Below are 14,260 nucleotides of genomic sequence, written 5' to 3'. Positions count from 1 at the left end.
ACACCTTCATTCACCAGAAATTTAATCACAACCCGGTTTGACTTGAACACCCAGTGTAGTATTGATGAAAAGGAGGACAAATTATGTATTCCAATCAGCTTATTCTCACTCTTTATAAATACTTTCTTATAAAATGACATACAGAAGTTTAATTTTTTTTTTCCTAGCCCTAGCCTAGATATCTGATTAAACTTAATTAGATTAAGTTACCACAGTAGCACTCATTACACATGTGCAGCTTTATTTATTCATGTTGTCTAGATTAGACCACATTATAATCAAATTTTTTTACAGTCTCTGTCTTGTCGTACTTCAATTTCTCAGTGCAAACTTATACATTTCTAGTTTAAAGCTTTTAAAACGTTCCAACTCCTGTCAGTGTCCGTCTTTATTATGATAAGAAAATCTTCTCCTGCGCGATCTAGAGACTGAATAACCTGAGCGGGACGGAAGGAAGTCCTGAAGCTCTCCTGAGAACTTGCTTAGCTGATCGATATGGACATAACCTGTAGAGGAACCAAACAAGAACCTTGTCATAAATAGGTCTAGTTTTAGCTGTGAATACATATGAATCAGACATCATTCTTTAACTGCAAAAATATATATATATTTGGAAATTACAGTGCACTTTACAATTACAATTTAATCCTTTGCAAATGCAAAGCATAAGAACAGTGGAGTATTATTTGAAATACTAGAACTGTTATGAGCCCTTCAACACATTATAAAAGGCTGGAAGGATAGTGCTGAACAGTCAACTAGCTCCTACACATTTCCATAATCTTTTAATTTTGTGCATCTGCTTTGAGACAATGACCATTGTTAAAAGCGCAGTATATAAATAAAATTAAAGTGAATTGAACTCTCAGGATTGGGACTAAACAGTTGTGTCCATAAGAAAACAACTTGTTATTGAAAATCATGAGAAAAAAGGCTTAAGTTCGCTAGAGAGCATAAAGATTGGACTTTGGAGCGATGGGAAAAGGTCATGTGACCTGATGAGTCCAGACTGACCCTATTCCAGAGTGATGGGCGTGTCAGGGTAAGAAGGGAAGCGCATGAAGCGATGGACCCATCATGCATAGTGTCCACTGTACAAGCCTCTGGAGACAGTGTTATGATCTGGGGTTAATCAGTTACTCAGGTCTAGACTCAGTAGCGTTATGCGGCAATAAAATGAAGTCAGCTGACGACCTAAATGTACTGAATCACCAGGTTATCACATCTATGGAGGTTTTCTTCCCTGATGGCATGGACATATTCCGGAATTGTTAAAGAGTGGTTCTGGAAGCATGGAAGTATTTTTACACATGAACTGAACACCACATTGTGAACTGTAATCAAAGCTAAAGGCGACTGAATGGAATCTTAGCGTGTATGACTAAGCTTCAATTTGATTTCGTTTAAAGATCTAAGCTTAAGCGTTAACACTTGCGATTCAAATAAGCAGAACCTTAATTACAGGCACATATTTCTGTATACAATTTAAGATTTTATATTTTTATATATATATAAATTTTTATATATATATATATATATATATATATATATGCAGTATGCATACCTTGCAACATAACCTTGCTGTTGAATTACTAATATGTAATGATAATTAAGTACCTGACACCATGTTGTTCACAGGATAGAGCTGCGCCTCACAACAAACTGCTTCGTCTGTCGATGAAGACGTGTCCATACACTTCTCCTGCCTGAGAGATGCTTCACTGACAGATTTAGAATGCTATATATTAAATATACCTGTGCACAGGTGTACGTCTAAACGCTGGCGTTTACTGTCATATTCGTTTATGTTTACATTCAGCTAAACCAGTCAGGAAAGCTGCTCCCAGATGAATCATAATTAGAGAAACTATATCGAATACGATAATCAACAGAGTATGTCAGCCATACCTTTTCTTTTCTCTCTTTGACTGACTTCCTTTAGCATCAGGCTGAACAATCAAAATCTGTTCAGTGCTAGTGTTTCCATGTGAAATCTTCAACAAAGGATATGTAAAAAAAGAGTTCATTAAAAACAAAAAAATCTATACTCATAAATAGAAATCATGCCTTTTAAAACAGTATACTCACACCCACTCCTAGGATCTCATCACGCTCCCATATGAACCTTCCAAACCTGGCTTTCACCTCTAAGCACAGAGTGAGATAGAATTTTTAATTCGGTAAAACTCATTCCTCACACTTGAACAAAACCATGAGCTGGCTGTCTGCACATATGGGATTTGCATTGGCTTTGTTTTTTGTTTTTTTATTATTATTATTATTATTATTATTAATAATATTAAAAAATTCATAAAAATAAAAATGATAAAAAATAATTTATCCATGACTCACCTTTCTGTACAGAAACAGGAGGCAGGAGATAATGACCAAGCGGCACAGATTTGGTGCTCTGCCTCAGCTTACAGGTAGAGAGGTAGGCGCTGTGAAACACCGTGGCACGATCCGTCACGTACTCATCACTCACGTGGATCCTGAAATGAAATGTGAACACTTTTTAAAATCAAGCTAAGCTCAAGGATGTTCTACTGTGCATGGCTTAGGCACATGTTAATTAATAAATCCACTAGGTACAATAACCACACGCATCAGCCATTTGTGTTGGCATTGGTTTCCTCAGGGGTCCCAAGTTTTCTCTGAAACAATGTACAGGTAGGTGGATTAGATGTGCTAAATTGCCCCGGTGTGAATGAGGCAGTGTGGGCAGCACAGTGGCTTAGTGGTTTATACTGTGGCGTCACACCTTCAGGGTTGAGTGTTCAATTCCTGCCTCGAGGCTGTGTGCATCGATCGTGCATGTTCTCCCGGTGCTTGGTGGGTTTCCTTCATGTACACTGGTTTCCTCCCACAGTCCAAAGACCTGCAGATTAGACTAATTGGTGTTCCCAAATTGTCAGTAGTGTGTGTGTGTGTGTGTGTGCCCAGCGATGGCCTGGAACCTCTTCCAGCATGTACCCCGTGTCACTGTTATACAGAATAAAGCAGTATAGGCGATTTATGATTTTAGTGTTTAACCTATTTTATAATATATTGATGTTTTTGTGGTGCAGTGGTTAGCATGTTGCCTAACCAGGGTCCGTGTTCGATTCCCGGCCAGGCTTGATTCCCGTCTCTGTGTGCATGGAGTTTGTGTGCATGTTCTCCCCGTGCATGGTGGGTTTCCTCCGGGTACTCCGGTTTCCTCCCACAGTCCAAAGATATGCAGGTTAGGCTAACGCAGTTTGCCGTTCCCAAATTGCCCGTAGTGTGTGAATAGGTGTGTGTGCTAGGCTCCAGGTCCCCGCAACCCTGAATACAAAATAAATAGAAGATGAGTAAGTGAGACTGAGTGAGTGATGTTATTGTAAATCAGATTTCTTTTATCACAATATCTTTAGATGAAAAATATATGGTCACACTTTGATGTATGATCAAAGTGACAAGACATTTCCTTAAACCTTTATATATATATACAGTAATAAAAATATTAAACATCAAAGCCGATTGAAAGTACATACTATATTTTCTGAAAATATACAAGTAATGTGTGTGCTATGTAAATTTTAATAACTTTGGCCTAAGTGACAGCACTTTCCAGCGTTTGTGTAGAATGACCCGTATATACAGACCAACACATTTGGTAAAGTATGAACCACATTTTTGTACTTTACTTTTAAAAAGTAAAGATGAAAGATCAGTCTATGTTTTTTTTTATATAAACACACAGGTGAAGTACCTGTTGGTGTCAGGACAGGTGGAGTCCTCACTGAAAAGATACTCAGCTGTTTTCCAGTCTGTGATAACACCACCCTGAGACTCTGAAAAACATCATACACACGTTTCCAAGTCACTGATGTGGAAATATTATGGATTTAAGTCATTCTGGATCTTTCTAAACATGCTAGCAAAACACAAATCTGAAAACTAGCCGGCTAATCTCTCTATCTCCCAAACTTACCCCAAAACCTCACAGTATCTCTCTTTACACTGTCTGAGAACCAAGCTGATTTGTTTTTAAACATTTTTCTTTAATGAAAAAAGTGTTGTCTAACTGTAGTTTAACCAAGTATTAGTTTTTAAGGGAAAGCGTTTGTAACCAGATGCTCATGCTAGCTACATTAGCACAAATAGAAAAACACAAAGCACCATATGGCCTTTTATGATTAAAGTCTCTGGTCACATGTATTTACACTGTAATTAAACAGAGTTTTTTAGAGAATAATCTTATTTAATTTTATATTAAAGTTAATTGACATTATGATAAATAAAATAAAATAAAATATAAACAGTCCGCTAATTCTGTCTCCATCTGCTGGTCATTGTTGGTATTACACTCTGCAGCCCGTTGGTCAGAACTTCTACAGTGTAATCACTGTATATTATAACATATAATAGCCAAAACATTAAAACCACTCGCTACTATTGAGTCCCAATTTTTTCAATAAAACAAAATGTGTGTTTGTGTTCTGACACCTTTCTATCAAAACCATTATTAAGCCTCTTTTAATTGATTTGATCAACAGTACACCAGCGCTTCTTCTGGATCGGACTACACGGGCCAGCCTTCACTCCTCTAAGTGCATCAGGATACTGTTTGTGACAGTGTTTCTTAAGCAGATTTTTCCTTGCCAGAAAGCACATTCTCTCTATCCCGACTCAAAATGATAAGACTAAGGGTGAGTCAAAAATTATCTGCACTTTAGCTGTAGAATTTATTTAAGTTAGCCTTTAGAAAAGACAAATACATAATTTCCTCGACATAATCCCCTCGCTTTTCAATACACTTTGTCTATCTGTCAACAAGCTTTTATATTCCCTGATTTAAAAAATGTTTTACACCGAGCTGCAAGCCACAGATGCACCGCTGCTTTACTTCTTTATCAGAAGTGTATCTTTTGTCCTCGTAGGGCTGCTTAGAGGAGACTAAGGTGAACAGGTGGAAGTCTGACGGAGCGAGATCAGGACTATAGGAAGGATGATTTAACACCTCGAAACCAAGTTTTTGCAAAGTGTCAACTGTGTGTGAATGTGCATCATCAGCATGCAAAACCAGGACGGCCTCGGATATCAGTCCTCTAGATTTAATCCGGAGTTTAGTCTTCAGCTCTTCAATAAGCATCTCGCTGTAATGAGCACTTTTGATTGTTGAACCCTTTTTTCCTGATGACGTTCCAATACCTCTGGCCCTTGAGAATCCCAGAAAACTGTAAGTGTTGATGGACTTTTGATTTTGTCTCGGTCGGCGATTGAGGATGTTTCCGTTCCATACTCAGCCGTCTGTTCTCAGACTCGTAGTAATAAGTCCGTGTCTCATCACTAGTAATGATTCTCTTTAAGAAACTTTCATCTATCGCTCCAAATCTTGTTTGCAGACATCTAAACACATCTGTTTATGTTCTTCTGTGAGTTGTTTCGGCAGCAGGTACACCCTTAGACCACAAAAAAATAAATCTTTTCACGCTGTTTTTCTTTCGTGCGAATCACAAGCAGGGTATTGCAGAGCATTTTGCTCACACCGCCGTTACAAATGAACTGAAGTAACGCGTTCACACCTGCACATCTGTGCCTGGGGGACAGGAGCCTTAAACAGAGAGATCTGAAAAGAACAGAAGTTTTAATATAATTAGATTCATGACTCACCCTCATAATAATAAAGGACAACACTTAATTGAGTAGGTGTGTTCAAACTGTTGACTGGTTCTGTAGATTACTGCGTGAAAACACTCTCTCCCTTAACCTCATGTCCCTCTCCTGATCAGTTTCTGTTTTTCGTTCATGAGGTTTTTAGCAGATCCGTCTTTTCTGTTGGTGTTTGCTCTATCTTTAGGATATAATTTTTTTTTTTAATTTCATAATCTTAAACTGTACTTGGATGTTAGGAAGGATTGTGTAAAGTTTATTTTTCAGATAAAGAGGTCTATCAGTGTGTGTGAGTCCTCTGTTTCAATAGCTTCTGGCTTCTGTCTTCACCACCACTGTTGAGCCAGGTTGAGCTTCAGGTTTAGGGTCAAGTTGAGCACCAGGTTTAACTTCAGGGTCAGGCACACCTTCAGGCTCTACTTCCTCCTCAGCCTCAGCAACTTTGTAGTTTATTTTTCTCCAGCGTCCCCGTGTCCCTCTCCTGGTGCTTTTCTTTGTCTCCTTTCCATGCGTGCTGTTTTCTGAAGCATTGTCTGTTTTTTTGATGTTTGGTCTATCTTTAGGGATTTGTTGTTTCTATTTATTTATTCATTTATCTATTGTTTCATTTGATTGTTATTTCCCTACTTTAGGTTTCGGTCTTTACTTACAAAGAGGAAGCTTGGTCTCGTCCTCAGTCTCCTCCAGGAGGACGAGAAGGAAGTCTTTAGAGGCTTCAACCTCTGCACCCGTTATGGTCTCAGTATTTTTAAGTTTTAAATATTCTAAGCATGTTGTTAAGGAGAGAGGGGGAGTGCATATGTAATATTGTTTATTTTATTAATGGGTAACATGTGCTAATTACCATATCACCATTCATAAATGTTATTTTTAATTTGGTATGAAATTATTCAGAGATGCGTTTCGTTCAGACAGAGACAGCTCGATTGCTCCCTCTTCCTTATCCGAGACCTGACTGAGAGGACCTTCATCTTCTTCACCTTCTTCCTCTGCTCCAACATCCACCTCTTGTATTAATTTCACTTTGAAGTGGTGGCATTTTCTTTTTATTGTCTTCCCTTCTCATTATTGTTATTTCTGCTAGGTTGTACTGCACAAAAACCATTTTCTAATAGTGGTGTGAAGTGTCATCAGTAACAAATCAGCCTTAGTGCATATCTGTTCACCTGTAATAAAAGATGAAGGCAAAGGTTTAATCTCAGGTCTGTACTTCATTGGTACCTTCAGCATTTACAGTTTAAACCAGATATTTACATACACTTCAGAAAAAAAAACACAAAAACTTTTTTCCTCTACTGTCAAACATTAAATCAGAGTAAACTTTTTTCCGTTTAGATCAATAAATATTAACATATTTTTTGCATCTAGTAAATGTCAGAATCGAGCGTATATAAATATTCATATATAAATGAAAACAATTATAAAGCAGTAGATTAGGGTTAGGGTTAGGCAGCTACAGTAGCTCAGGGTTAACTAGCTTCTTTTGCTTTGCCAATAAAAGTGTTACTCATACTCAAGTCATCCATTTTAATTTGTTTTTTTTATAATAATAGTTAAACACAATAATTACTGAGCAAATTGTAAGGGTTCTCATTTTAAAAGTCTCATATTAGATCTGTTCTTAAAAGTTTTATGTTGTACCTATGAACATTTAACCTTTTGTCCTTTTTCAGTTGAGTTATTATGATGATGATGCTGATTATTATTGTTATAATAATAATAATAATAATAATAATTATTATTATTATTATTATTGTACATTTACATACTCCGATTTGGGCCAGTGGCCATATCAGTGTTATAGACAGTTGTGTTGATCATCATGGTTATATCATTCATGCAATATGTTTGTCTGTCTGACTCTTTGTTTGTTTGGTTGGTTGGCTTGTTGTTTGTTTGTTTGTTTGTTTGTTTGTTTAAAATGTTTACACTCCTGCACTGAAAAACAGATAAATACAATAAAATAAAATAAAATGTCTTTCAAACTAACTAATGACTGGAGCAGACTTGTCCCTGTAATACCTGAGGCTCCGTGTGTCTGGATCGAGAGGGAAATCTCTCCTCATGAGAAGTACAGTAGCACGTTTTTGACCATGCCACTTCTTTACCATCACAGCCGACATCTAAGCTTTTGTACAAATAGTTCATTCTTATTTATAGTGGTTTTAAAGTGTGGTCTATAACAAACTGTCTTTACAAAGACTTTTTTTTTTATTTAAGAAGCTAAAAATTAGAATCAGGGAAAGAGAACACAAAGCACTATTATATCTAAAACTATAAAAAGTTTAGATGTTTATAAGAAACATGATTATTGGATTATGCTATAACTTATACCATATTGACACTAAGGTTGACACAGTTTTCACTGTGAATGTTTAAAAGTGCAAGTTCATCTGTGCTTGGTGGGTTTCATCCGGGTATCTCTGGACATTAGATCAAATTCAAATAAAATCTTTATTTGTCACATACACAATTAACACAGACTTTGTGTGTCGCTGTGTGTTGTCTGAGTGTGTGTGTCTGTAGGAGTGTGTCCGTGTGTGTGAAACGAAGGAGTCAGAGTATGACGGTGGGAGAGGCCGAAGATCACAGGGGAGGCGGAGCTGGGAGGGAGTTGAGCTTCCTGATCGCTTGATGGATGAAGCTGTCCTTCAGTCTGCTTGTCCTGGTTTTGGAGACTCCTTAGTCTCCTCCCTGATGGTAGCAGCCTAAAGAAGCTCTGAGTCGGGTGGGTAGGGTCACGGGCGATGTTGAGAGCTTTTCGTGTGAGGCGGGTGTTGTAAATGTCCAGGAGGGAGGCGAGAGAGACACCAACGATGTTCTCAGCTGCTCTCACTGTGAGTGTTTTCCTGGCAGGACACATTGGTCAGGATGTTCTCAATGGTGTCTCTGTAGAAGGTGCGCATGATGGGTGCCGAGATTAAGCCGAGATGTTGAAATATCTTGCACTCCATCCATAGAAAAAGACTTAAGGAGCAAGACTAACATGGGATCAGAGTAATTTACAATCAATCATTTGCTGTTCACTCTGAGGTTTTTTTGTCCCCATAACTGGAGCTATTTAGTTAATCTAAAGCTTAGTGGTTGTAGTGGTGGTTTTGTTGTAGTGTGCACTTAAATCCTTTAGATGGGGCTATAGCATAGGGTAGGATTTCAAAATATACAGACAGTGCCGGTTACTGAGTATGGGTGTTATATGTACATGTTAAATTTATACGAATGTACATATGGTTTAATTTAGTCATTTTTATTCCCCTACTTAGTCCTTACCTTAGGAATGTTTTATATCTAAAGTGCATTACACTTAGGTGGCACGGTGGTGTAGCGGTAAGCACTGGTGCCTTGCACCTCCAAGGTCTGGGTTTGATTCCCTGGCTAGGCTGGATTCATGTCTCTGTGTGCATGGTGTTTGCATGTCCTCCCCGTGCTTGGTGGGTTTCCTTCGGATACCCCGGTTTCCTCCCACAGTCCAAAGACATGCGGATTAGGCTAATTGGTGTTTCCAAATTGCCCGTAGTGTGTGTGCGATGGATTGGCACCCTGTCCAGGGTGTACCCTGCCCCAAGCCTCCTGGGATACCCTCCAGGTCCCTGCGACCCTGAATACAGGATAAAGCAGTATAGTGAGTGAGTGACACAAAAGAATCACTTGCATAACTATTAACTCTGTTTACAATGTCACACCAGTTTAATTAAAATTTCATTTGATTGATTTAATGGTTTTATTAGTGATCACTATTTTAATTGGTCTGTCATGGATTTTTCTGCTCAGCATAGTCACTTACCCAAACAGTGCCAATCTTATCCACATCAGGGTCTTTGGTTACCAAAGGGGTTCAGTCCAAACCTGAGCTTTGGCCCACAGTGTCATTTTCAGTAATGATCTGCGCAAACAGAGGCTTTTTCGTAAGATCTCCGCTCAACATGGGGATTTGATCAGCTCATTTTGTTTGCCTAATATAGCTGTGTTTTTGCAGAGACCTCTACCCGGCCACTGTGTGGTTCTGTTCATCCAGGAGTTCCTGCCCATCACGGGGGCTTCCCCAACACGAGCCCGTCAGGTAGGTTTGCTCAGCCTCTGCCCATTGTGAATTATATCACTTCCTTATGAACTTCTGATTGAACACAGCACTGTCTCTATTGTAGCTATGTGTCACTCGTTTACTCTCCCCTTTAAAACAGTATTAACTTATTGGGTGTTTGTAGGGCTTAAAAATGTCTGACTATATTTGTATTGATGGGATTAATCCTCCTGAGTCGGTAGATATTTGCCAGTTACATCATTTTTAAATCGTATTACATTTCTTTACGCTCAGACATCGCTTACTGCTCGCTCATCTTTAGACACATGGTTGGCAATGTGCTGCTGTAATGAGTGTGAATTCACACCATCCGTCATGCACCCAAGCTGCTTTTCACATTCACACTCTGGCATATGGTACAGAACCAGCATCAGCTATGAAACATTCAAGCCCTAAAAAGGCTGACAATCTGAAATGTCTGTGGACGACACAGCGGAGGAATGTAGCCAGGGACACGGACAGGAGCACATCCTTGAGTTTTTTTTTTTTTTTTGCACTGGACACTTTTGTTTATGCCTTTATTGTATTTTATGTTCTTAAACTGTAACACAAGCTTAATCAGTGATCCGGATACAAACATGTGATGTACAGAATGTATACACCTTTAATGTACTGTACTAGTCATGCATATGACAGCAGTAAAGCCGTTATATCCTTGTTGTTTACTTCCAGAGGAGTCCATGTCTACAGTATGTCCAGGCTACAGTATGAACATACAGCAGGGGGATGGCATGCTGTCTGGCTCGGTGATTGATTGCTCATGCCTTGACCAGCTCCTCCTGGCAGAGCTCAGATAAAACACACCAGACGTTACAAAGAGGTAACAGTGTCTACTGTACGATGATTAAAGCCGTGTTTCCATACACCACCGCTAAATGTAGCCGTTGTACTGAGATAAAGATAAGGGAGCCGAGATTGGGTACCGAAAAAGTAATATAGTGGGTATGTCTCCTCTTTATATCATTCCTAATTGTTATACATCTTAATGCTTTTGAATTGTGGATTAGTTCTCTGTGCAGGAGTTTTTATAATAACTGCTCATTCACAGGGTCATGAATGGGGGACAGTCCAAATAATCTGATATTAAATGGATAGAAGAAAGATAGATTATTGAACAAGAAAAACTTATAATCAGTGTTATGTTGTGTTTTGTTTTGTTTTTGTTAGGAGATGCTTTTTTAACATTAACGGCGGGGTTGATTCTGATCTCCGGACATGGGGGCAGGGGTGGCTCTTTGATCAGAAGGTAACGGGTTTAAACCGCAGCACCACCAAGATTCTGCTGGGCTCTTCGGTGAGGCTATCAACCTTGAACTGCTTATACATAAGCGATTAAAGTCACTTTGGATAAGGGAGTATGCCAAATGCATAAGTGTAGATGTTCTGTACTTTGGTTCCAAAGACTTGCAATGTAGGTGGATTGGTGTTTCCGAATTGCTCGTAGTGTGTGTGTGCTGGTGCCCTGGGATAAGCTCCACAAATGGAAAGACCCTGAACTCTTCATCAGTAAGTTTTCCATGATGTAAATGTCTTCAGATACGACAGAGGACTTTGTGTTTTCCTGCTTCTCTGTAACACAATGAGTTTTGCATTTTTGTCTTATTAACTTTTGTACATTCATTCGGGGAGCCTGGAGCCTTTCCTAGGAGATTTCGGGCATGAGGCGGAGTACTCCCTAAACAGGTGCCAACCCACAGACGGGCACAGATATACACTATGTGCAATTTTGAAATGGATGGGGAGGAGACCAGAATATCTTGAATGCAAACGCACCAAGCTCAGGGAGTTGAGAATATGCAAATTCCTCACACACAGTCCAGTGGCGGGAATCGAACCCTCGATCCTGGAGGTGCAAGGCCACAGTGCTAACCACTACGCCACCATGCCACAGTCTAATTAACTTCATCAGAGAATGAAAAGACAAGCACAAAAGCTCATTAGTGTGCTAGCATTAAAGCTGTTCTTTATGCCATGAAATATGGTGATCATAATGGCACATGACATCATCCAACCAGCTTGTTTCTATTCTTAGCTGCAATTAAGAGCGTCTGCAAAGAGAATTTTGAAAAAGGAAGAGATGTATTTTCATCCAGTCATACATTAGAATACAAACAGATGAATGACAGATTAAAGAAAAAAAAAGCAGAGCATTTTATTAATGTTAATTGAATTCTTTATCTCCGTAGAGGGAAGCATCACAATGTACTGATCTACTTTATCTGCTGGTGTAACATTTCTATCCTGATTGCCATGAGCTTTCACAGAATGGATCCATCCCTAGCGACAGGGCTCAAGGACGACCTAAAGGGCTTGATGAGGACAAAAATAAACATAAATCATAAATTATATTCTTTGGCTATTATACTCCGACATGTCTTACACATTATTGGTACAGTAACTGGATTGAGATATTGGAGCGATGTGCTACAGTAGGTAAAACCCCATCCCACCTGAGAAACGTTATAATGGAAGAACAGGCCGGGACATTTACAGGGACATGTAGAACCTGTGCCAAGACCCTTGAAGCTTTGGAGAGATTCTGTATAACCCCTTATGTACACCAGAAACAATGCATACAGTATGCACAGGTAGTAAGTTTATTTATGATCGACATTTTTAATGTAGTGATTGCTTTCTAGAGAAAATGGCCTATTTATACTTTGACATGACATCAGACTAGATTGAAGACCCAACAGTGAGCAAAAATAGAATGACTCCAATTACCCGCCAGCCATACAGCCTGGACATTCATTATTGATAAATTAGTTTGTCACTAAGCCGACGGATGCCAGAACAGACAATGCACGAGAGGTGTTTAACATTTGTTTAGTGAAGACGAGGAGGAAGTTGAAGGATAAAATACTGTAGGCATCATATTAATGTGTAAGAAAACTTGATGTCATGGATCCACATGTCTTTATATTAATGTATTTCTACTCCTCAAGATCAAGATGTCATTTTGTTTGTAGTGAAAAAAAATTTTTTATTAAAAAAAACATTGTCTTGGAGGATTTTCATCTTTCGTAGCTCCACCCATATCCCTTCATATTAAAATACTGCTGAGTTTCCGACCATGCCATTGATCAGCTTATAAAGGATCTTTGTGAACAAGTTAGCTGGGCTTTTTTATTACACTTTTATTAGCATTCACATTAGTATTCCTGATGTGAAATATAAACAAATGCTAAAGAGCCTTTGATTGAATGATGACTGCAGTGATAAATGATTGGTCACATCCTCTCACCAGTTTACCTGTATATAATTGATAATCAGTGTTATTTAATTCACCTAGTGTTGCTGTTAGTGTTATATACATTTACATTTACATTTATGGTAGGCATTTGGCTGACGCCCTTATCCAGAGCGACTTACATTTATCTCATTATACATCTGAGCAGTAGAGGGTTAAGGAGTTTGCTCAAGAGATAAATTGGTGGTCGAATGCAAAGAATGTCACAAGATTTGAACCTGGGACCTTCCAAGCCATAGTCCAATGCCTTAACAACTGAACCCTCATGTTATGGCTTTTTAAGTTAAGTGTTATGGCTGATTGGTGTATACCTTACAGTACAGTGACATTCTTTGCACTCTTCCTAACTTCTTGTTAGGAAGTTGGTGTCAGAGCACAGGATCAGCAAGTATACATCATTGTACAAGGCCATTGCTCAAGTGCCCAACACTGGCAGCTGGGGTGAGCTTGAACCCCCCAACCTTCTGAGAGGTAACCCAGAGTCTTGACCCCCTGAGCTACCATGGTCATCAAAATGATGGAAGATGTATGCTGTGTTGATTGGAAGATATTTTAGTGTTTTTTTAATTTAAAGGTTAAATTACACATGTATTACTTGACATGTTTCATTAAATACTGTATTTCCAACCATGCTATTGCTATCAGCTGATGACTGGAAATGGTTTAAGAGCTGTCCAGCCATTATTAAAACCTTGAATTGTAGTGCTGAAGTTCCAAGAGTGTGAGCAAGGTTGAGGATTCACATCACAAGTCTCCTGGGAAGCCTCTGTAGGGCCCTCGAGTGGAGTGCAATATAAAACAACACACAACAGCAGCCCTGAATGGAGTCTTAACAGTTTGGGAATATTTTAAAGACGTCCATGATGTATAATTAACTATCCTTACATACAGTACCCAGTGTAGACTATCTTTATCATGCTGTTTTCCAATGCTTTCTCTCTCTCTCTCTCTCTCTCTCTCTCTCTCTCTCTCTCTCTCTTTCTCTGTACTCTGATTACTGTTTGTTTCAAATGGAAATGTCATGCCTTGCTCCTTTTTTTGGATTATTTGCCGCGACATCAGCGTAGCGAACGGCTTCAAAGGAGCCTCTTTCATGGCAGGTGTTTTTGGATTAAGGCCACTGCCAGATTGTTGGGTTTTTTCTTTTTTTTCCCCTCTCCTTCACCTTTGAAGTGTCATCATATCTTTCACCTGCCTTCTTTTCTGTTGTAACTCTTCCCGGATCAAATTCTCAGCTCTGGCAGAGCACCGAAATAAACATTCTATTTTAAACCACGAGTGAGATATGTGGG

At 38.9% G+C, this 14,260-nt stretch overlaps 1 protein-coding gene across 2 annotated transcripts; it reads right to left on the bottom strand.

The window, feature by feature from the left end:
- Positions 1 to 301: 301 nt before the first annotated feature.
- On the bottom strand, positions 302 to 4,019 carry terb2 (telomere repeat binding bouquet formation protein 2). 2 transcript variants are annotated; one of them, XM_053493362.1, is made up of 7 exons: positions 3,956 to 4,019; positions 3,734 to 3,815; positions 2,353 to 2,492; positions 2,089 to 2,147; positions 1,909 to 1,994; positions 1,618 to 1,721; positions 302 to 506 (listed from the first exon to the last, which is right to left on the bottom strand). In XM_053493362.1, the coding sequence occupies exons 1-7, from the start codon at positions 4,017 to 4,019 to the stop codon at positions 376 to 378; spliced, it is 666 nt and encodes a 221-aa protein (XP_053349337.1). In that variant the 3' UTR covers positions 302 to 375. The 2 variants fall into 2 exon arrangements, with proteins under 2 accessions (XP_053349337.1, XP_053349338.1); XM_053493363.1 differs by having other exon boundaries at positions 1,618 to 1,706.
- Positions 4,020 to 14,260: the final 10,241 nt, after the last annotated feature.

Source organism: Clarias gariepinus, chromosome 3 (genome assembly GCF_024256425.1).
Source record: "Clarias gariepinus isolate MV-2021 ecotype Netherlands chromosome 3, CGAR_prim_01v2, whole genome shotgun sequence".
Lineage (NCBI taxonomy): Eukaryota > Metazoa > Chordata > Actinopteri > Siluriformes > Clariidae > Clarias > Clarias gariepinus.
The sequence above is the reverse complement of the archived record's forward strand: the minus strand, read 5'-3'. Positions and strand labels throughout refer to the sequence as shown.

Coding starts and splice junctions, on each gene's coding strand:
- terb2 (XM_053493362.1), bottom strand. CDS start 4,019: ATGTTTAAAAACAAATCAGCTTGGTTCTCAGACAGTGTAAAGAGAGAT. Junction 2,148..2,352: donor TCCTGTTTCTGTACAGAAAG/GTGAGTCATGGA, acceptor CTCTGTGCTTAG/AGGTGAAAGCCAGGTTTGGA. Junction 1,995..2,088: donor ATGAGATCCTAGGAGTGGGT/GTGAGTATACTG, acceptor CCTTTGTTGAAG/ATTTCACATGGAAACACTAG.